Source organism: Dendrobates tinctorius, unplaced genomic scaffold (assembly GCF_039654945.1).
Source record: "Dendrobates tinctorius isolate UK_male_01 unplaced genomic scaffold, ASM3965494v1 ptg000171l, whole genome shotgun sequence".
NCBI lineage: Eukaryota > Metazoa > Chordata > Amphibia > Anura > Dendrobatidae > Dendrobates > Dendrobates tinctorius.
Genome location: NW_027361838.1, coordinates 6,392,370 through 6,416,147, shown reverse-complemented (window position 1 = coordinate 6,416,147; position 23,778 = coordinate 6,392,370). Strand labels below are relative to the sequence as shown.

At 41.2% G+C, this 23,778-nt stretch overlaps 1 protein-coding gene across 5 annotated transcripts in view; it reads left to right on the top strand.

The window, feature by feature from the left end:
• GREB1L (GREB1 like retinoic acid receptor coactivator) overlaps positions 1–23,778 on the top strand; it is a 180,903-nt gene that overhangs the window by 121,436 nt on the left and 35,689 nt on the right. For all 5 annotated transcript variants that reach the window (XM_073550862.1, XM_073550860.1, XM_073550859.1 and 2 more), the window contains 5 exons: positions 1,201–1,329; positions 5,942–6,076; positions 7,754–7,951; positions 9,949–10,129; positions 18,809–19,001. In XM_073550862.1, the coding sequence (XP_073406963.1) occupies positions 1,201–1,329; positions 5,942–6,076; positions 7,754–7,951; positions 9,949–10,129; positions 18,809–19,001 (836 nt within the window). The remainder of the gene's footprint in view (positions 1–1,200; positions 1,330–5,941; positions 6,077–7,753; positions 7,952–9,948; positions 10,130–18,808; positions 19,002–23,778) is intronic.

Here is a 23,778-nt window from a genome sequence, read left to right as displayed (position 1 = left end):
GTAGGTTCCCTGCACTTTCTCCCTCAAAAACATTTTTGTTTAATAAACATACATTTCTGAGATGCTAAGACCAGTAGATGATTCGCCAAGGCTGTCTGTGCCAACTCCCATTTTTGTCTCTTTTCCACGGCTCCCCATTGTACATAAGATGCTTCCCTTGATTTAACCTCTTGCTGCAACGCTAAGGATTGTCCCCGTGTCTTAGATTTGATGTTTACTAACTTCACTCATACAAATTTCTCATATATGCCTTCATGGCATCCCACACACTACTCCCAGCTGATCCCTCATTTATGCAAAAGTATTCCATAATTTGGGGTGCAAGGGAACCTTTAATAACTTGCCGCGAGCAGATGTAAGCGCCCGAGTTGTCCCACAGAAGAGGCGCTGGTCAATAACTGCTTAGGCCTGTTTCACACTTCCGTTTTTTCAAATCCGTCAAAATCCGTTGTTTTCCGTAAAAAAACGGATCCGCCATTTTTTGCAGGATCCTTTTTTTTGTCCCATAGACTTCCATTACGGTTACTGCGGATCCGTCAAAAAAACGGATCCGTTTTTTTAAAAACGGATCCGTTGGCATCCGTTTCCGTCAAACGGAAACGGATCCATTTGGCGGGCACAAAAATGGAAGTGTGAAACAGGCCTTAGACGTTTAAAGGGCTAAACTACCTGGTACATCTGAAGATAAAACCTAAATGTTGTGTACACCCAACAGAGTGGAAATTAAAAATTATAAATACAACTTTCAAGGTTTTAGAGTTACTAAATGAAATTACTAGCTGCTTCAACTCTGTGGGCACACCCATTTGTTTCATCTTTGGTTAGGTTAGTGAATGCTGTGATATCGTATAGTTGTCATTTCATCATGTTATACATACAGTATACAGCATGGTGTTGGGAGGTAGTAGTTGAAATGTCAATGGTAATTTCTATTGCAATGTTTGACATTAGATGGGTACAACTAGTTGAGACCACAAGTTGGCAAAAGATCTTCGCAACCAGAGATTTATTCAGTGCATGACCTCACTTTAGTGTTTACTTGTCAAGGCACCATGACACTTAATAGAAAGGATTGTACTGGTTTAGTGTTCTCTTTTTGTTTGTTCATGCTGTAATATCGTTGTTAGTCACCATGTCAGCTGGCACTGATCTTTCTTGCACTATGGTTTATTTATAGTATTAAAAAAAATCTACTTTCAGGAAAATACCAGTCCCGAGTTCTTGCTGAGAGTATGCTGACGACAAGTGAATTCTTGAAGGAGATAAGCTATGAGCTAATCACAGGAAAGGTCAGCTTCTTGGCCTCACACTTTAAAAACACATCTATGGGTAAGTTGTGTTCTAGGTCTGAGTAGTAATGACTGTTCAGCCCAGCGTCGGACTGGAGCACCTTGGTCCCACCAGAGAAAATCATTCTTGGGGCCCACTATGTAGCTACATAGAAAGAAATACCAGACCACCAATTGTGCGGTAAAACGCGCTAATATCAGGGTATAATATAAGGCAGTACAGGTCTTAGTTATGTAGCAGGAGTTGGGGTAGCCTCCCTAATAGAATATAAAGCAGCCCCCTCATAGAATATAATGCAGCCATCTCATAGAATATAATGTAGCCCCCTCATAGGGTATAATGCTGCCCCCCTCATAGGGTATAATGCACCCCCTCATAGGGTATAATGCTTCCCCCACTCATAGGGTATAATGCACCCCTCATAGGGTATAATGCTGCCCCCTCATAGGGTATAATGCTGCCCCCTCATAGGGTATAATGCTGCCCCCTCATAGGGTATAATGCTGCCCCCTCATAGGGTATAATGCTGCCCCCTCATAGGGTATAATGCTGCCCCCCTCATAGGGTATAATGCACCCCCTCATAGGGTATAATGTTTCCCCCACTCATAGGGTATAATGCACCCCCACATAGGGTATAATGCTGCCCCCTCATAGGGAATAATGTACCTCCTCATAGAATATAATGCTGCCCCCTCATAGGGTATAACACTAGATAGATAGATAGAAGATAGATAATGGATAAATAGATAGATATAGAGATAGATATATAGAAATAGATAGCTATAAATAGATACAGATAGATAGATGTAGATAGATGGGGATAAATAGATAGATCGATGGATAGATGGATAGATATGAAGATAATAGATAGAGATATATATATATAGCTATAGATAGATATAGAGATAGATGGATAGATAGATAAAGGATAAATAGATCTATGGATAGATGATAGATAGATGGATAGATAGATATAAAGATAATATACATATAGATAGATATAGTCTATCTATCTCTATACCTATCTATAGCTATCTATATCTATCTCTATATCTATCTATCTCTATATCTATCTATCTATCTCTATATCTCTCGATCTATCTCTATATCTCTATATGTAAGATAGAGACAGATAGATATAGAAATAGATAGAGATAGATATAGCGATAGATATAGCGATAGATATAGAGATAGATAGACAGATATAGAGATTAATAGATATAGGGATAGATATAGATAGATATAGATAGATATACAGATAGAGATAGATATATAGACAGAGATAGATATAGAGATAGATAGAGATTGCTATAGGGATAGATATAGAGATAGACACATAGATAGATATAGAGAGAGATATAGATAGCTAGAGATAGATATAGAGATAGATAGATAGATATAGAGATAGATAGATATAGAGATTGATAGATATAGGGATAGAGAGAGATATAGAGAGATATAGATAGATAGAGATAGACAGATATAGAGATTGCTATAGAGATAGACAGAGACAGAGAGAGAGACAGAGAGAGAGACAGAGAGAGAGACAGAGAGAGAGACAGAGAGAGAGACAGAGAGAGAGACAGAGAGAGAGACAGAGAGAGAGACAGAGAGAGAGACAGAGAGAGAGACAGAGAGAGAGACAGAGAGAGAGACAGAGAGAGAGACAGAGAGAGAGACAGAGAGAGAGACAGAGAGAGAGACAGAGAGACGGGGATATAGAGAGAGAGACAGAGAGACGGGGATATAGAGAGAGAGAGACAGAGAGACGGGGATATAGAGAGAGAGAGACAGAGAGAGAGACAGAGAGAGAGACAGAGAGAGAGACAGAGAGAGAGACAGAGAGAGAGACAGAGAGAGAGACAGAGAGAGAGACAGAGAGAGAGACAGAGAGAGAGACAGAGAGAGAGACAGAGAGAGAGACAGAGAGAGAGACAGAGAGAGAGACAGAGAGAGAGACAGAGAGACGGGGATATAGAGAGAGAGAGACGGGGATATAGAGAGAGACGGGGATGTAGAGAGAGAGAGACGGGGATGTAGAGAGAGAGAGACGGGGATATAGAGAGAGAGAGACGGGGATATAGAGAGAGACGGGGATGTAGAGAGAGAGAGACGGGGATGTAGAGAGACAGATAAATAAAAATCACAATACTCACCTCTCCTCCTAACTCCCATGCTGATGCCGGCTTCAGACTCAGGAGCTGTCCCATCTGCCAGACACACAGCGGGTGCACGATGGTGACGTCATCGCGCACCGGCTGTGAGTCAGGAGCAGAGGGGACTGATGGGAGAGAGGCGCTCTCTCTTCCACTGCAATTGAGGGTGGGGCCAGCTGCCTAGGCTGGGGGGCGGAGCCCCGGGGAGTGGAGACCGAGAGTGAAATGATATTCACTGCTTCGCAGTGAATATTCATTTCTCTTTAGTAGCGGGGACAGGTGCTCTTGCCTCCTGACACCCGCTGTTGCTCCGCTGGCACGGGCCCCCATAGCAGCTGTGTGGCACTGGCTGGGAGCCCCTGGAGCAGTGGGGGCCCAAGGCAACTGCTGGCCCTGTATGCCAGCAGGTGCCAGGGGCCAGGGCCCACCAGAGAATCCTCCGGCTCCCCGGTGGGCCAGTCCGACGCTGGTTCAGCCCCATCCGCACACTGACGTTCCCAGTTGAAGTGTAATATCAAACCCTTCTGTAAGGCTGCTTTTTACACTTACCGTGTTTTTGCGGTCCGATTTTGAGGCCCCAATACATTGCTATGGGTCCACAAAATCGGCTCGCAAAAATTCCACAGTGTGCCGTCCGTCCGTGAGGGCCGTTTTTGCAGCCGTGATAAAAGATCGAGCTTGCTCGATCTTTTATACGGTGTACGGACACTGCCCCCATTGTAAATCAGTGGGGCCGCAAAAACCAACGGAAGTTTGTTTTTGCGGTGCACCGTGACTTCCGGTTTTGCTGAACGCTTTTTTTTTTTTTCCCAATATTATTTCCATAGTATTGGAAAAAATTATACAGCGATCCGCAAACTTTTTTGCTGTCCGTTATTGCGGCAGACCACAAAAAAATGGGCCGCAAAAAATGCGATTAGTGTAAAAGTAGCCTAAGGCTAAGTGCACACGTACCGGAACTCTCGCGGAAATTACCGCGAGAATTCCGGAATTCCAGTCAGCGGGAAAATCGCATTTTAAATTCCCGCGATTTTCCCGCGGAAAAACTAGCATTTTGCAAGCGTAATTAGCTTGCAAAATGCTAGCGTTCTCCAAGCGATCTGTAGCATCGCTTGGAGAACTGATTGACAGGTTGGTCACACTCGTCAAACATAGTGTTTGACGAGTGTGACCAACTTTTTACTACTGAGGCCGCCTATGCACCCTCAGTAGTAAAAGATAGAATGTAAAAAAAAAAAAACAAAAAAACGGTGTTATTCTCACCCTCCGACGTCCCGCGCATCCGTTCCCAGTAATCCTTTGCGAAAATGCCCGCAATGACGTCAGTTCTCGCGGGATCGCGACGTCTCGCGGTTATTCGCGATGACGTCGCGCGAATGACCGCGAGACTTCGCGATCCCGCGAGAACGGACGTCATCGCGAGCATTTTCGCAAAGGACAACTGGGACCGGAGCGTGGAGAGAAGCGGGAAGGCTGCGCGGGACGTCGGAGGGTGAGAATAACAATATTTTTTATTTTAAATTCTATTTTTTACAGGGATATGGTACCCACAGCCCGGAGGACAGTCTCCTCTCCTCTGGACCGTGGGTACCATCCGCAATTGTTCTGCTTACTTTCCGCATGGTGTGCACAGCCACATGCGGGAAGTAAGCGGAACAATGCATTCCTATGGGTGCGGGATCGCCGCGATTCTGCAAATTAATGAGCATGCTGCGGTAAAAACCGCAGCATTAACACAGCATTGCGGAATCCCATAGGAATGCATGGGATGCTTATTTTTCGAGTTTTCGCGGCAAAATCGCGCCGTTAAAACCGCTGCGGAAACGCGAAAAAAATGCAACGTGTGAACTCGGCCTAAAGGAGCATGTACTAGCTATGCCTATTAATTCTTTTACAATATCCCCATTAAAACTACAAATTAGAAAGCCCTCATATTTGGATTTGAAAGTTCACTTAATCATTCAAGTTTAACGTTTAAAAAAAAAATAAAAATGATGCCTAACGCTAGAAAGAGGTTTGTCCGTTATAAGTTCCTTCTGGTTTATGGGTAATGAAGAACTCCAATAAAAGTAGATATCATTTATTCTTGTGCAATCTCAAACCGAACATTCGTGAAGTTTCGGTCAACAATAGTGGACCTTCATCTGACCAAACTGATTGCAAGACTAACAAAATGAAGATCTCAGGTAGAACAGTAGAAAAAAGTACAATGATAAGAGCAACCACCAGCACTAGGTAGTGAACCAGGAGTACCGTATAACCAATATACCGTATCTCCGCCTAGGAAGATGCAGGGAGGAGCTCCGCTTACATTTAACTAGTTTATTTTTTTGTCTAGTAGTAGTTAAATATTTCCTGAACGTGTTTTTGCTATGAGCGCACAATAGGGCGTATACAGGTTTCAGAAAGTCCAAAAGTTAGCACTGATCAGAGTATGTTTAAAATTGCTCTTGTAAAATCTTAATTTTATTTTATTTTTTTTTTATTAACTAGGTGATGATTTGGACAAGCTGCTGGATAAGATTCAGAAAAAAAGAGGGGATAATTTTGTTGTTCCATTTAATGGAGATGTAAAAGAATGTGTCCCGTCCCTGGAGGCAGCCAGCATGATCCCTACTCAGGGCAGAGGTACCATTCTCCTAGTATAGAATTCTTATTTTTTTTCCCCACAGGTTTTCTTTTAATTTAAAAAAAAAAAATGTTTAAACAAGTAGAAGATGAAATATAAATGTGTTTTTTTTTGTTTTTGTTTTTTTTTATGTGAGGACTTTTTTTTTTTTTTTAAAGGTGTGCTTACTTTTAAATTCAGAATGATTCTATCCCTAGTTCTGTCCCTTTTTAATTGCTGCAGCAGAGGGAGGCATCAGTAGCTCACACACTTCTTTTGTACTTGCCATAAAGGCTTTCTCATAGTACTTATATGTTTATACTGTGAATGTATAATATTTAGAATGTCATGATGCATAAAATACTGTTTAATGTAATTGACTCAAGGAGAACAGATTTTTAAAATTAAAGTGTGTGTTTTTATAAGTAATAGGAGAAAAAAATGCTTATGCAATTTTATGCTTTACCCTCCCGACCCAAAGTATGGCAAACAACGGTTTGGACATATAGCAAGATTCTAAAAAGTGTCAATAAGCTTTTAGAGATCTGCAAATGAGATTTGGCACGTAACGTATTTTTCGGACTATAAGACGCACCCCAATTTTCAGAAGGAAAATGGGGAAAAAAATGTGTCAAATGGGGGTCCGTCTTACAGTCCGAATTCAGCTTACCTGGGAAGGGATCCGTCACAGGTGGAGGAGTGGTCACAGGGGTCATTCAGTGGTCCAGCCTGGTGAGGGTGGCGGCGGGCTGTGCTCCGGTGCAGGGGCGGAGGCTCCGCCGGCATTTCCTCGAAGCCCGGAGGCCCCCGCACATCCGTTGCTGGCTGCCGCCATGTTGCGGTGGCCTCCGGGAACATGGACACCGGGAAGATGGCCGCCGGTTCGGGGACGGCGCATGCGCAGGTTCAGATCTCGTCCTGAGATTTCGGGGGACGATATCTCGTTGCCGATATTTGAATCTCGTCTCCCGAGATCTCGGGACAAGATCTGAACCTGCACATGCGCCGTCCCCGGACCGGCGGCCATCTTCCCGGCGGCCACCGCAACATGTTTTCAGCCAGCAACGGATGTGCGGGGGCCTCCGGGCTTCCAGGAAATACCGGCGGAGCACAGAAAGCCACTACCCCTGCACCGAAGCACAGCCTGCTGCCACCACCGCACCACAGAGCCCCACGGCACCAGCCATGGACGGATGTAAGTATATTGCATCCATAAGACGCACCCCCCACTTTCCCCTAAAATTTTGGGGGAAAAAAGTGCGTCTTATGGTCCGAAAAATACGGTAGAAGCCAGTTCCATAATTTCATCCCCACAAGTATGTAATAGAATGGTAAATCTGGCCACAGCATGTTTATCTTGCGGAGATGCTCCGCAAGATAAGTAATCCAGTCTATGGTATAGGATGTGGTGATTCCACGTGTGTTCAGTGAGCACATTCGGAATCCCCATGCGTACAACAGGGGGCGGAGCGGGGTATTCGCTGCGTCCAAAGTCCTGCCAGTACGCAGCATGGAGACATAACCTTAGAGTTGACCAAGCACCAATATTTATTGCATTGAAACAATATACCTACTGTATGAAAATTCTCTTCTGTAGAGGTTGTATCGAATAAACCTGAAACAAACATTTTGGGCACAATGTAAGTGCTGAAAAATTGTAATTAGATAAATGTGAAGATGTGTTTGTTATGTTACAGGCTGCAGTACAGAAAGCTTCCAGATATACCAGGCTCAGCTGATGGTTGCTCGGAAGCTTCTGTCCCAGGTGTGCGTCATTGCAGATAGTGGAAATCAGTGTCTTGATCTAGGCCGCTTCAGCAAAGTGGACTTCCTAATTGTTGTCCCTCGCTCAGAAGTTCTGGCTCAACAGACCCTGAACAATATAAGGCTTTCAGGTGAGGCTTTGATATTACAGAAAATAAAATATCATCCATTACATTTTGTGACAAAGACTGTGACTAAAGCCTAATTAAAGAAGCAATAACACTAACTTTTTTTAATTCATTAAATGTGCATGTTTATGTATGTAATGTAGTGTGTATTAATATATGCACCAACCGCTGCTCTGTATAGATAGAGAGAGATATATATATATATATATATATATAGATTTAGAGATATATATATATATATATATATATATATATATATATATATATATATATATATATATATATATATCTTTCTGTTTATAGATATCCTGGATTCTCCATTTCCTTAATAGGACAGTCAAGATCAGTTGATGTTACATTTCCTTTACGAGAGAACAGATGCAAAATAGGAATGTAAAAGTTCGGCCTTCTCAACATCCTTTCTTACCATTTCATCATTTTCATCCTGTAAAAATCCTATAGCATCTTTAACTTTTACTTTTGACATATCCCCAAAATCCTTTTTTATTGCTTTTGATGTCTCTTGCAAGCCTTAATTCAATGTACGCTTTAGATAATCTGATTTGTGCCCTGCAGGTTTTGCAGGCAGCATTATAATCTTCTTTAGATATACCTCCCACTTTCCATTTGATAAGCATTTCTTTCTTCGTTTTACAACCCTTGGCAAAAATTATGGAATCACTGGTCTTGGAGGAAAAAAGCACAACATTTAAGGGATACTACAGTGGGATATTTGTTCATTAGGTGGGAGGTGTGATGCCTCCTAAAGATGAGTCAAGGAAATCGAATTAGCATTTTCTTACAAATGGAGAGGCAGTTGGAATGATGTTCTTAGTTGTCTGAAGTCCTTCTGGTGGAAGTGTGAACTGTAAATGTTGTGCTTTTTTCTTATTAATCCATTTGTTGTCTTGCCTGAAGGAGCCACTGCTCTGAAAGCTTGCAAACATATTTTCTGGTTAGCCAATAAAGGTATCACCCTGAGAATACTTTTGTCATCATTGGGCGGAAAAGTATTCACATCAATCTGCCTTTCTGAAATCTAACCTTGACGTCTGAGTCTTCACAGGTCTTCCTCCTCTAGTTATCCAAAATTCTAAAATAGCATGGTCGCTACCTCCTAGGGTCCCAGCCACTTTTACCTCCTCAACCCTTTCCTCCCTATTTGAGGATTAGATCCAAGGTAGTAGATCCCCTTGTTTTCTCCCCTACCTTTTGGAACATAAAGTTTTCAGCAAGAGAAGATAACAATTTCCTTGACCTATTAGTTTTGCCTGAGCGAGATTCTCAACAAATGTCTGGATAGTTGAAATCTCCCATGACAACTGTCTTATTTTTTGGAGAATTGGCAATTTGATGCATAAAGAGTTCATCAATATCTTCAGCTTGCACAGGCGGCCTGTAGTAAATGCCTACAATGGTGTCCTTTCCATTGTTTTGTCCTTGTATTCTTACCCAAACAGTTTCCACAGAACTCCCGGTCTCTGAAGCTTCAATCTCTGTGCAGATATACGCGTTTCTAACATACAATGCGACACCTCCTCCTCGTTTATCAAGTCTGTTTCTTGCAAATAAGTTGTATCCTTCTAGTCTTGTATTCCAATCATGTGTATTGTCCCACCAAGTTTCTGTGATTCCAATGACATCATTTCTTCTCCTGTGTTAGTAGTTCCAATTCTCCTTGTTTGTTGCCCATTCTTTGTGCATTCATATAGAAACATTTTAGTTTGTTATTGGCTCCTCTTTCTCCAATATTATTATTTAGATTTTTTTTGTCTGTTTTTTTCCTTCCACTTCTAATAGCAGAGTTCTCAATAGTATTTGTCAGGTGTATGGCTTTTTATGGCCTTTTGCTTCCCTTACCACATTGTTCTAGTTTAAAGCTCTCCTTGAGTGTAGCAAGGTGTACAAAGTCGTTTTTTTTTTTTGTTTTTTTTTTTAACCGGTACATGCTATAAGCACATATTTTCTATATTGATCTTTATTCTTTTTCATTTTGGCAGGTGTGTTAACAGATTTGGGACTAGAGGAGTCTGCGTGTGTAAATCAGCGAGCTGACAAATATGTGTTACGATTTGAAGGAGATGTCCAGGCCAAATTTGATGGTTTTATGAAAAAAGTGAAGCAAAATCCATACACACTGTTTGTACTTATACATGATAATAGCCATGTGGACCTAACAAGGTAACTGTTATAAAAGACACAAGGAATCTGGCGACCAATTTTGTACTTCATAGGTGTAGGGCTTGTAGCATTCAACTGACTTGAGATACAAGTTGTCCAGTGATCAGTGCGCTTAACTTTTTTTGTGGGAAAACCACTTTAATTGTAATCACTCAAATATGGGATAATTCTGAATTTCTGCATCTTCAGAATTTGCAAGATCCAAATTTCTGGAAGCAATATGGAGTAGTGTCGCTCAATCAGATTTTCGAAAATGAACAATTTCATGTAAAGTTTGGGATTCCCCTTAGGGACTTTTATAGATATCTGCAGTTGAGGCATGCCATACAGTACCAGTTCAGGCTTCCTAGAAGGCGAATATCTAAATATCCGTTGATAGTATTATCGACTCAAGGGCCCACAGGTGTGATATCCTCCCTATATTACCTTCCTGTTGAACTCCAGGATTGCGTCCACTAAGCTAGCTGTAGAGGGTAAATGGAAGCATCTAATCCCCTCTATTACAGATTATCAATGGGATGACGCAATGGAAGCGCATATGGTGGTATCTGCAGCTGCGAACAACAAGATAATTCAATTATATATACTTCATCAATCCTATTTAACCCCAATTAGGCTATATAAATTTGGTAGAAGGACATCTGATGAATGTCACAGGTGTGGGTATGGTGGTGCGGATTTCTGGCATCTCATTTGGAACTGCAGAATTATAAAAAGATACTGGAAAGATGTAATAGCTACTTTCGAGCGGATAATTGGGATACCGATTGAATTTTGCGTAGAGTTATGTATTGTGGGTGTGGTGGATGAGGAAAAATGGACCCATTACACTGGTCAACAGCATTTTTGGTGCCAAAGATATTTCATCGAATTTAGGGTATTTTTGGGGTGCTGATTCTGAATATGTCATCAGTTTTGCCAGATTGGCTCAAGTTTTTGAGATTTTTGGTATCTTATTTATAGCACTTGTTGGTAAATGCGACGCATCATCTCATTAATTTCTTTGGATTAGTACTTGAACTGAGCAGTTCTCAATATAGTTTTGTGTTAATTAGTGTTCTAAAAGTTTGTTCATAGCTTGATTTTTGCACTAACTTTATGTTGTTGTCTGTTTTCCAGTGAAAAGCATGAACTCATCAAGAAGAAGTTGTCTTAACGATCCAGACTCATTCTGTTACATTTGTGGTGAATACACACTGCCAAAACATAGAAGAAACATAACAGACTTCGTAAAAAAAGTGTATTTTGCCTATTTTGGGGTTATGCTTGGGGACCAAGACAAGTTTTGGGCACCACACATAGTGTGCAAAGCATGTATCGAATTATTACGAAAATGGAGCAAAGGACAAAGAAAAAGCTTCAAATTTGGTGTTCCAATGGTGTGGAGAGAGCCAAAAAATCATCATGATGACTGTTATTTATGGTAAACACAGGTACAGGCACATCTTCACAATGAGGGACAGGCCTTCTTGCAGATTCCATGTTACTCCCATTTTCGTTTCTTATGCTTATTGAATCCTTGCACTTGCACTGCACAGAAATAACAGTCATCATGATGATTTTTTGGCTCTCTCCACACCATTGGAACACCAAATTTGAAGCTTTTTCTTTGTCCTTTGCTCCATTTTCGTAATAATTCGATACATGCTTTGCACACTATGTGTGGTGCCCAAAACTTGTCTTGGTCCCCAAGCATAACCCCAAAATAGGCAAAATACACTTTTTTTACGAAGTGTGTTATGTTTCTTCTATGTTTTGGCAGTGTATATTCACCACAAATGTAACAGAATGAGTCTGGATCGTTAAGACAACTTCTTCATGATGAGTTCATGCTTTTCACTGGAAAACAGACAACAACATAAAGTTAGTGCAAAAATCAAGCTATGAACAAACTTTTAGAACACTAATTAACACAAAACTATATTGAGAACTGCTCAGTTCAAGTACTAATCCAAAGAAATTAATGAGATGATGCGTCGCATTTACCAACAAGTGCTATAAATAAGATACCAAAAATCTCAAAAACTTGAGCCAATCTGGCAAAACTGATGACATATTCAGAATCAGCACCCCAAAAATACCCCAAATTCATTAAAATATTTTGGACACCAGAAAAAAATTTTTTTTTCGTTGACCTGTGTTATGATAGAATATTTCTCCGGGAAGTTCTGTTTATGGCCAGAAAAGCGATAGAACTGAGATGGATTGGGGGGGAGGTCCCCTTCAATTCGGCAATGGAAAAAGTTAGTGAATGATGTGATTCCATACGAAAATATACTATATAGGTGTAGGGGGTGCCCCTGGAAGTTTCACAGGATTTGGGAGAGATGGTGTGACTCACCCTTGACACATCTGGCCCCTGATACTATAACCTCATCAATTCTGCGGTATTACCCCTGAAACAGAGTTGTGGCCAAAAGTATTGACACCCCTGCAATTTTGTCAGATAATACTCAGTTTCTTCCTGAAAATTATTGCAAACACATTCTTATCTTCATTTAATTTGTCTTAAATGAAAAAACACAAAAATAATTGTCCTAAAGCCAAATTGGATATAATTCCACACCAAACATAAAAAAGAGGGTGGACAATAGTATTGGCACTGTTCGAAAAATCATGTGATGCTTCTCTAATTTGTGTAATTAACAGCACCTGTAACTTACCTGTGGCACCTAACAGGTGTTGGCAATAACTAAATCACACTTGCAGCCAGTTGACATGGATTAAAGTTGACTCAACCTCTGTCCTGTGTCCTTGTGTGTACCACATTGAGCATGGAGAAAAGAAAGAAGACCAAAGAACTGTCTGAGGACTTGAGAAACCAAATTGTGAGGAAGCATGAGCAATCTCAAGGCTACAAGTCCATCTCCAAAGACCTGAATGTTCATGTGTCTACCACTGACTGCGCAGTGTCATCAAGAAGTTTAAAGCCCATGGCACTGTGGCTAACCTCCCTAGATGTGGACGGAAAAGAAAAATTGACAAGAGATTTCAACGCAAGATTGTGCGGATGTTGGATAAAGAACCTCGACTAACATCCAAGTTCAAGCTGCCCTGCAGTCCGAGGGTACAACAGTGTCAACCCGTACTATCCGTCGGCGTCTGAATGAAAAGGGACTGTATGGTAGGAGACCAAGGAAGACCCCACTTCTTACCCCGAGACATAAAAAAGCCAAGCTGGAGTTTGCCAAAACTTGCCTGAAAAAGCCTAAAACGTTTTGGAAGAATGTTCTCTGGTCAGATGAGACAAAAGTAGAGCTTTTTGGGCAAAGGCATCAACATAGAGTTTACAGGAGAAAAAGAGGCATTCAAAGAATAAATCACGGTCCCTACAGTCAACCATGGCGGAGGTTCCCTGATGTTTTGGGGTTGCTTTGCTGCCTCTGGCACTGGATTGCTTGACAGTGTGCATGGCATTATGAAGTCTGAAGACTACCAACAAATTTTGCAGCATAATGTAGGGCCCAGTGTGAGAAAGCTGGGTCTCCCTCAGAGGTCATGGGTCTTCCAGCAGGACAATGACCCAAAACACACTTCAAAAAGCACTAGAAAATGGTTTGAGAGAAAGCACTGGAGACTTCTAAGGTAGTCAGCAATGAGTCCAGACCTGATTCCCATAGAACACCTGTGGAGAGATCTAAAAATGGCAGTTTGGAGAAGGCACCCTTCAAATATCAGGGACCTGGAGCAGTTTGCTAAAGAAGAATGGTCTAAAATTCCAGGAGAGCATTGTAAGAAACTCATTGATGGTTACCAGAAGCAGTTGGTCGCAGTTATTTTGGCTAAAGGTTGTGCAACCAAGTATTAGGCTGAGGGTGCCAATACTTTAGTCTGGTCCATTTTTGGAGTTTTGTGTGAAATGATCAATGTTTTGCTTTTTGCTTCAATCTCTTTTGTGTTTTTTCATTTAAGACAAATTAAATGAAGATAATACCAAAGAATTTGTGTTTGCAATCATTTTCAGGAAGAAACTGAGTATTATCTGATAAAATTGCAGGGGTGTCAATACTTTTGGCCACAACTGTACCTTCTTAAATCCATGAAAGTGATGCTATGAGGGATCTTAGGAATGAGTGTCTATTATAATCTGAATAAATACAGACTCAAATTATGATAAAGAACTGGCTGGTTTAATGGTGCAATGCTTTGTAGAAACGTTATACTTTATTTGTATTGTTTGTTTATACTATAATTGAAAGTATGCTTACATATCTACTTTGGATGGTAATTATATACTGATCCGAATTCTATACTGCATTATTATTTGCTTGTTGTATTAATTTGTGGAATCTTTCAATAAAAAGTTTACAATTTAATTTTTTTTTTTTTTTTTTTAATCAACATTTCAATCAATAGACCTCTGAAGAATAATAAGTTTCACAATTGGATGTGTTAAAAATATGTTCCTGGTCTGAGATAATCTTATAAATGTTCTCCTGTAGTGTACTGTGTAATGGCTGTGTCTGACCGTATAGGGACATAGTATGATTGCACTACAGCTCCTAGGCAGGGGAGGATGCAAAAGAGCGTATACAGGCATGACCGCATGGGATCTCATTGCTTAACATTGCTTAAATCCAGGCAATGAAATGTCTTGTCTCAGAGAAAGAATCAGCTGTGATCCTGTGCTGTAATATCTGTATACTCTTTTGCTTCCTCCTCCGCATTGGAAACGTGGTATGATTAGACCATGTTCCTGTACGGTGAGACTCAGCCATTACAGAGTACACAGCAGGGGAACATTTATAGGATTATCTCAGCACAGGAACATTTTTTTTTTTTTTTTTTTTTTTTTTTAGCATATCCAATTGTGGAAGTTATTTCAAGATCTATTACTTAAACTGTAGCGTATATATTCGTGTATAAGCCGACCCCCTAATTTTGCCACAAAAAAACTGGGAAAACTTGTTGACTCATGTATAAGCAGAGGGTTAATGGTGGTCCAAGAAGATGCTCCATAGATAAAAACCCCCCATATGCTACTGCACAAGGGTTAATGCTGCCCCATAAGATGCTCCATAAATACCCCTTATTTGCTGTTGCAATTAAAGAAAAAAAAAAATGACATACTCACCTCTCTGTCCCTGGGGGCCAGGTGCCGGTGTCCTGAGCCCCCGGCACTGGCTGTATTTACCGGTCCCCGTTTCATCACCGTCCACCGCTCTGTTTCCCGGGTCTCTGCAGTGACGTTCAGCAGAGGGCGTGGTGTTGTGAATTCACTTTCTGGGCTCCCTCTGGTGGTTACTGGAGGTAGTGGAGCTGGTCAAATTGGCAGAGGCTTGACACCTGATAATGCTGATGACGATTGGAGATCTGGGGTTTCTGACTGGAGTATTTAAGACAGCTGACTTCCTTCAATCCCTGCTGGTGATTTTCTTCCTGTGCCTTCTGAGGTCTGATGTCTCCTGCTCTGTTCCTGCATAGTTCAGCTAAAGCTACTTTCACACTTGCGTTTTTTTGCTGCGCGGTTCTGCGCGCACAAACGCATGAAAAAAACGCATCGTGCGTTTTTTGCGGGTTTTGGTGCGTTTTGAAAAAAAGCATGCTTTTTTTGCGCATACGTGCGCATTACAATGCACACCCATAGACTATAATGAGTATTTTGCCATAAAAAAAACGCATTGCGTGCGCATGCGTTTTTTGGGGGCAAGTCGGACGCACAAAAAATGCAACAGGATGTACTTTGTGCGCCCGAGCGCACACTACAAACAAAGCATGCGCATACAAACGCATGTGTATGCGCACCTATGCGCACCCATGTTAAAGTATAGGGAAAAAAAGCATGCGTTTTTTTGCGCAAAAAAACGCAAGTGTGAAACCAGCCTAAGTGGTTCATTTGCTAATCTTTTTGCATTTGATCTCTCTGCTTTGTGCGGGTCAGCTTGCTCCTGCTGGGGCTGTGCTGGATCACCGCCCATATGTTACTGCTTGTGTCAGTTTGTTCTGTCCCCTGTTATATTGGTCTCGTTTTGCTTTGCTTTCAGTATATACCAGAGTGCTGATATAGTAGGGGCGAAGTCGTGTGATTTCAGTGTTGTTTTTTTTTTGTGCATCAGACATGTTGGATTTTTCAGGGTTTTTTGCGTGATTGCAGACAGTGTCTTTCCTTGTGAGCTCATTTTCTCGTTCACCTTTGATGTCCGATGAACTCCCTCTGCTGGTGAAGGGAGGTGGTAAAACTGATTTGGATGGGAGAAACCTGTCACCTGAACAGGTGGATTGCGATTGGACATCCAGAATCTGATTGGATATAAGGCAGCCGACGCCCTGTAGGGTTGCTGGTGATTTTCTCTGCTCTGAGCTCTGGCCTCCAGTTCAGTTCCTGTCTTCTAAAGCGAAGTTTTGCTCTGTTATTGTTCCATGAGATTTTGTCTGATTTGCTTAGTTTTGTGTTCTGCCAGCCCCGGCTGGGGCTCTGCTGAATTTCCATTTTTGTCCCTGATCGATTAATTCTCTTTTGCTCTGCCTTCAGAATATATTGGAGTGCTGATATAGGGATTTTGAAGTCTAGTGACTTCAGGGCCATTTTTCCTATCAGACGTGTTGAGACATTTTTGGTAGGATTTTTGTGGATTGCAGCCAGCATCTTTTGTCCTTTCCTATCTAGTTAGTTGGGCCCCATCGTTTGCTCCGCCTGTCTTTCTGTCTGTGTTTGTGTTTTCATCTGTTTTCACCGACAGTACATGTTGAGGGCTGTCTATTGCTTTGGGGTCTGCTCTGGGGCAGTTTAGATTTCCCCTTTCTTTCTTTACGCTTATTTAGTTCTCCGGCTGTGAAGAGGTGTCTAGGACCACCGTAGGATCGCTCCACAGCTACTGGTAGTTGTTGTGAATAGGATCAGGGGTCTGCAATCCGCTAGCTACCAACCTCTCCGGTTTTCTGGACTTAGCTTGCATTTTTGTTTTTTCCTCTTACGGTGACTCATTCATAACACCCATCATTTGCTCAGTCTATTTTTCTGCCTACGTTTGTGTTTTTTTTTTTTCTTGTCTCACCAACAATATGTTTGGGGGCTATCTATTCCTTTGGGGTCTTCTCCGGGGCAGTTTAGATTTCACCTTTCTTGCTTTAGGCTGAGTTAGCTCTCCGGCTGTGCAGAGGCGTCTAGGGCATCATAGGTATGCTCCACGGCTACTGCTAGTTGTGTGGATAGGATCAGGGGTCTGCAATTTGCTTAGTTACCAACCTCTCTGGTTTTATGGTGGCTTAGCCTGGTCCTGCTATCCTCCTCAGTGACGCATTCATAACAGCGTGCACTGACTACGTCATCGCGCCCTCTGCTGAACGTCACAGCAGGAGGATCCGGAGACAGAGCGGTGCACTGCGATGGAACGGGAACAGGTGAATATTGCTCTGCCCCCGTCATACTCGCCCCCTCCTGGCGCACGGTCTTCTCTGCAGCCCCTGCTTCTCCCTCGGTCGTCGTCTTCCTGCATTCAGCGGTCACGAGGTACTGCTCATTAAACTCATGAATGTGTATATTCATTAGTTTAATGAGCGGTACCACGTGACCGCTGAACGCAGGAAGAAGACGACGGAGGGAGAATCAGGGGCTGCAGAGACGTGCCATGAGGGGTGAGTATGGTCTCTCACACCCCCGCTCCCCCTCCCCTGCCTACCCCCGGTATATGACTCGCATGTAAGCTGAGAGGGGGACTTTCAGCCCCCAAAAATGGGCTGAAAATCACGGCTTATATGCGAGTACATATGGTACTTTGTTTGTGGGAATAGCACTTTAACTCTTGTTTTGGATAAGTCATTTTCTTTCCATCATAAAAAAACTATGCTGTATCATCCTCAACTTTGGGTTATTTTCAGTTGATGCTGCCTCTTTGCTCTTGTAGGAATCTGACTGCTAAAGTATACGGTATTATGTTCTTATCTGATTAAGAAGGATTATTTTATTGCTTATAGTCCATGCTTACTGATTGAAAAGTTTGTTCCATCTACAAGAGTTTGGAATTTAGTGAGTAACCGTTGTTAATTTTTATTTCAGAAATCAATAGTATGCATAAAAATTACATTTATGTACTTTATCCGCTGTTTGTGTCGGATGGGACTGATCAATAATTTTCAAAATTCCCAATTTCCGGGTCAAATCTGTATTCCGTGAAGACTGATAATTACGATACGGACATGAGAGATGATAGTTGGTGCTGATAATCTGTTGACTGTAAGGGGTAGGAGGAGCTCTACCTCTAGCTCCTCCCTCCTTTTCTTCCTCTACATAAAATCTTATCAGTAGCAACTGGCCATCTCCTGCCTTCACTGAATACAGATTTTACTTGGAAAAAGTTTTGAAAATGATCCATCAATCTTGTCCGAGTAAGAAGCAGGTTTCTCTGAGATATTGCAAAGTTTCTTATTTTTATGTATCGTATTGATTTATGAAATAAAAATGAAAACAGCGATTTTTCTTGGAGAACATTCAGCTGAACTTATGAGAGCACATCAGCCATGACAGTGACCTAATTCAGGTGGGTCCTATGACTAAAATTCTACAATAGAACTGCACTAGCTGTAATCTGCACTAATCACTCCTGAAAAGGAATTTGTCACATTTTCACATCCGTAAAGATATATTAATACTACTTTTTACAATTGACTCGTCACTGTACTGGCAGAGCTGTTAATAACATGTCTGCTTTAACGCCTATTCTGACCTGTATTTCTCGTCAGTGCATTGTCGGGGGCATTGCCTCATGGAGACCCCAGCCAGGGCCTTTGTGACCGGATTATTAATAGTTGTGAAGTGAAGGAAGCACTGAATCTCATCATGCTGCAAGTTAGTGCCTTCCCGTACGCCTTACAGACACAGCAGTCTAAAATCCTCCCCAACAATGAGGTGCACTGGATTCAGCCTGAATTGGTGGTAAGGAAACTTGGATATTATTCATAGCTTTCACATGTCACCCGGGATGAATTTGGCCACCATCCTAAAGTTCACGCTGGCCTATTGCTTGTTCCAGTGATTGTGGAATTTCCTGTCTTTTTTCCATAAAAACCTGTTCTCAACGTTGAGGTTAATATTTTGGTTAGTATCAAAACTAATGTCACTAAGGAAATCTTTTGCCTCAAGTCATAGAAAGATCTTGATCCTATGGTTAGGTAATGGCATAATAGATCTAAGCTAATGTTTTGGAATATGCACGTCAGTAAGTTTAACGGGGCCAATTTTTTAAATTCTGACCAATGTCACTTTATGTGGTGTTAACTCTGGAATGCTTAAACTAATCCCAATGATTTTGAGATTTGATTCTTCATGGCACATTATAATTTATGATAATGGTAAATTTAGGTTAAGTTTTGTGCGTATTTATAAAAAACAATCAGAAACGTGACAAAAATGTAAAAAAAATTGTGGTTTTCAAGCTTTGATTATCCTTTTTAATCCACATAGTCATACCTCAGAAAAACATTAAATAAAATTTCCAGTCATGTCTGCCTTAGGGTACAGTTACACCTAGCAATGCACCAGCGTTCCCGACTAGCGATATGACGCGGTCAGGATCGCTGGTGCATCGCTAGGTGGTCGCTAGTGAGCTGCCACACAGGCAGATCTCACCAGCGACATCGCTGGGGACGGGTATCGCTACTTACCTGTCAGACGCGGCGATCCTGACGTCCTCCCACCCGGCTCCACGCGTCGCTCGTCGTCACAGCAGGAAGCGCCGCAGGAAGCTGACGACGAGGAATGATCCAGCAGCTTCTCGCGCGATCAGCGATAACCAGCGGGGGAGCCGGTCGGAGGTAAGTATCACATGTAGCAATATCGCTAGCAATATCGCTGCAACGTCACAAAATCGGTGACTTTACAGCGATATTGCTAGCGATATCGCAGTGTGTAACGGGGGCTTTACATCAGCACCATTTTTAAAATGCTAATTTATATTGTTAGCATTTTAGGAGGTTTAAAAATGCAGCAGTAGTTTTTCATTTTTTCAAGGAAATTTACAAAAAAATTTTTTTCGAGGGACCTATCCAGGTTTGAAGTGACTTTAGGAGTCCTATATATTGGAAAACCCCAAACACTATACCATTTTAAAAACCGCACCCCCTGACATATTGAAAACTTTGTCAATTTATTAATCCTTCACGAGATTTTCAGGAATTAATGCAAAGTGGTGTAGCAGCAATGAAAAATTGTTTTTGTTTTTTTTAACCTCTAAATGTCGCTAACTTCTCAAGTGACCGCTATAGCGGGAGACTCTAAGGCCGCTATTTGGGCATGAACTGCTATGGCAAACATCAGGACCACACAATCATGATCTCGGTGTGTCAGTTAGATTAAAGCAGAAGCACCCCACAATCTATTAACCATTTATTTGATGTAGTCATTTTTGACAGCAGCAATTAAGTAGTTAAACTGGTATGGACGGTGTTGACACTGATCGTTGGTGATAAAGCAAGTTGTCAGCTATAGTGTACAGTTGCTGGATTGTCACCTGTATGGGGATGATCTCTAATATCTCAAGTCAGTAAAAAGACGAATTGGCTGTCATTAAGGGGATGAAAGACGGGAAACCTGTAAAATAGAAAGTTTGTAATGTGACAAAAGCTTTTGAAATTATGGATTTATTTAAATTTACACACAGCCCCAGACACAACATTTTAATATGTTCTGCAAAATATAAATGCCAGGCAAATGAACTTGTGCCTCACAAATGCTGCTCTGTGCTATTAGGGGGGAAAAAAGCTCATCATTGCCTCTGTGCCTGTAAATTTATTTTCAGTTCCCAATTTATTTTAGCTATTTTTTTTTTTAAATTTTTTTAAAGCTTATTTTATATGAACTTATCTGTATGGGGTTTTTTTGTTTTGGTTTTCGCTCTGTGGGCAGAGTCTAGCAATTTCAGATGCTTTTGCCTGATTCATCAATTCAAACTTTTTCGAGTCCTACAATTTGGTGCAATTTCACTCCAGTCAAACCCACACTCCCTGTATGCGTTTTTTTTTATACAAGGTTTTTTTGACAAATTGTGGTTGATGGTGCCAACTGTTGCAAAACAACAGTTCAACACAGGGGAAAAAGCTTTAAGTTTGTGCCAAATTCATGAATTGTGTTTGCCATTTTGATGCCACATGACAAAAAATAGTGACTTACACCCCCCCCCCACAAAATATAAATAGGGACTTTCGTTTTTTTGCCATTCACATACTGTTGAAGAGTAACATTTGTTTGAAAATGTTGTGACCTTTAGGTAGTAACAGGTTATGAAGCAGGAAGAGCTGATCAGACTGATTAAACATTATCGTAGGTAGAGTTTGGGTAAAAGTTGTATTCATGGAAATCTGTGTTTTGTATGCATGAGTCTAAAAGGTGGTCCTATTGAGTGGACAGTGCTCCCTGTAAGATTGTACATTCAAAAATGGCTGTCAGCCAAGGAGTATGAATGGCCACTTGACTTGCATGCAAACACCAGGGATTTCAAGCAATTAAATGGTTCTGTTGAAACTTTTCCAACAGGCCTGCAATACAGTTTTAGGCAAGTGTAGGGAAAAAATGCTGCAAAGTTAGGCTACTTTTACACTTACCGCATTTTTTGTGGTCCGTTATTGCAGCCCGTTTTTGAGGATCACCGTTTTTCTTTTTTCCAATACTATGGAAATAGTATTGGGGAAAAAAAAAACGGCGTTCCGCAAAACCAGAAGTCACAATTTACAATGGGGGCCGTGTCCGTACGCCGTATAAAAGATCGAGCAAGCTCGATCTTTTATCACGGTCCACAAGAACGGCCCTCACGGTTATACGGCACACGGCGCACCATGGAATTTTTGCGGGCCTATTTAGAAGTCTATTGGGGCTGCAAAATCGACCTGCAATAACACGGTAAGTGTAAAAGCAGCCTAAGAAAGGATTGTTGCCTGTAGACAAAAGGTAAAAGAGAAAAAGGTAAAGGAGAAAACAAGGGGAACTGCTACCTTGGATCTAATCCTTATAAACAGGGAGGAAATGGTTGAGGAGGTAAAAGTGGCTGGGACCCTAGGAGGTAGCGACCATGCTATTTTAGAATTTTGGATAACTAGAAGCGGAAGACCTGTGAAGACTCAGACGTCAAGGTTAGATTTCAGAAAGGCAGATTTTAAGGGATTCAGAAAGAGAATTGGAGGGATCCAATGGCTGGATATCCTTAAAGACAAAAATGTCCAGGAAGGATGGGAAATCTTGAAAAATGAAATTCTCAAAGCACAATTGTTAACAATTCCGAAAAGAGGGAAGAATAGGAAGCATTTAAGGAAACCAGGATGGATGAACACAGAACTTAAGCACATGCTAAAAAGGAAGAAAAAAATGTTTATAAAATGGAAAGAGGGAGGCATATCTAAAGAAGAATATAATGCTGTCTGCAGAACCTGCAGGGCACAAATCAGATTATCTAAAGCTGAAAATGAATTGAGGCTTGCAAGAGATGTCAAAAGCAATAATAAAGGATTTTGGAGATATGTCAAAAGTAAAAGAAAAGTCAAAGATGCTATAGGATTTTTACAGGATGAAAATGATGAAATGGTAAGACAGGATGTTGAGAAGGCTGAACTTTTAAATTCCTATTTTGCATCTGTTTTCTCTCAGAAAGGAAATGTAACATCAACTGTTATTCACTGTCCTATTAAGGGAATAGAAGAATCCAGGATATCTATAAACAGAAAGATAGTGAGGAAACACTTAGCTAACCTAAATGAATTCAAGTCTCCAGGTCCAGATGAATTACACCCCAGAGTACTGAAGGAGATAGCAGAATAAATTTTTGAACCCCTCTCCATAATCTTTGAAAATTCTTGGAGAACAGGAGAAGTGCCAGAAGACTGGAGAAGAGCAAATGTTGTTCCTATCTTCAAAAAGGGGAAGAAGGTGGACCCAGGCAACTATAGGCCGGTGAGTCTGACTTCTATACCAGGAAAGATCTTTGAACAAATTATTAAACAACATGTATGTCAATACCTGGATAAGAATGAAGTGATTAAACAGAGTCAGCATGGGTTTGTAACTAATAAGTCATGTCAGACTAATTTAATTTCCTTCTATGACGGTATTACTGATTGGGAGGATCAAGGAAATGCTGTAGATATAGTATATCTTGACTTCAGCAAAGCATTTGACAAAGTCTCTCATACAATCCTTATTGAAAAAATGTCTAAGTATGGAATGGACAAGGCAACTGTTAGGTGGATTCATAACTGGCTTAGTGATCGGACCCAAAGAGTGGTCGTAAATGGCTGCACATCCAGTTGGAAGAATGTCTCAAGTGGGGTACCACAGGGCTCTGTCCTGGGCCCTGTATTGTTCAACATCTTTATCAACGATTTAGATGAAGGAATTGAGGGTAAACTGATTAAATTTGCTGATGACACAAAGCTAGGAGGGATAGCTAATACTAGAGAAGAGAGAGAGAGGATTCAAAAAGATTTAAATAAACTGGAGAAGTGGGCAGCAACTAACAGAATGGTTTTTAACAGGGAGAAATGCAAAGTACTACATCTGGGCAATAAAAATGAAAAAAGCATGTATAGAATGGGAGGAATAGGGCTAAGTGACAGCACATGTGAAAAAGACTTGGGTATACTAATAGATCACAGACTGAATATGAGTCAACAGTGTGATGCAGCAGCAAAAAAGGCAAATGCAATTCTAGGATGTATTAACAGAAGCA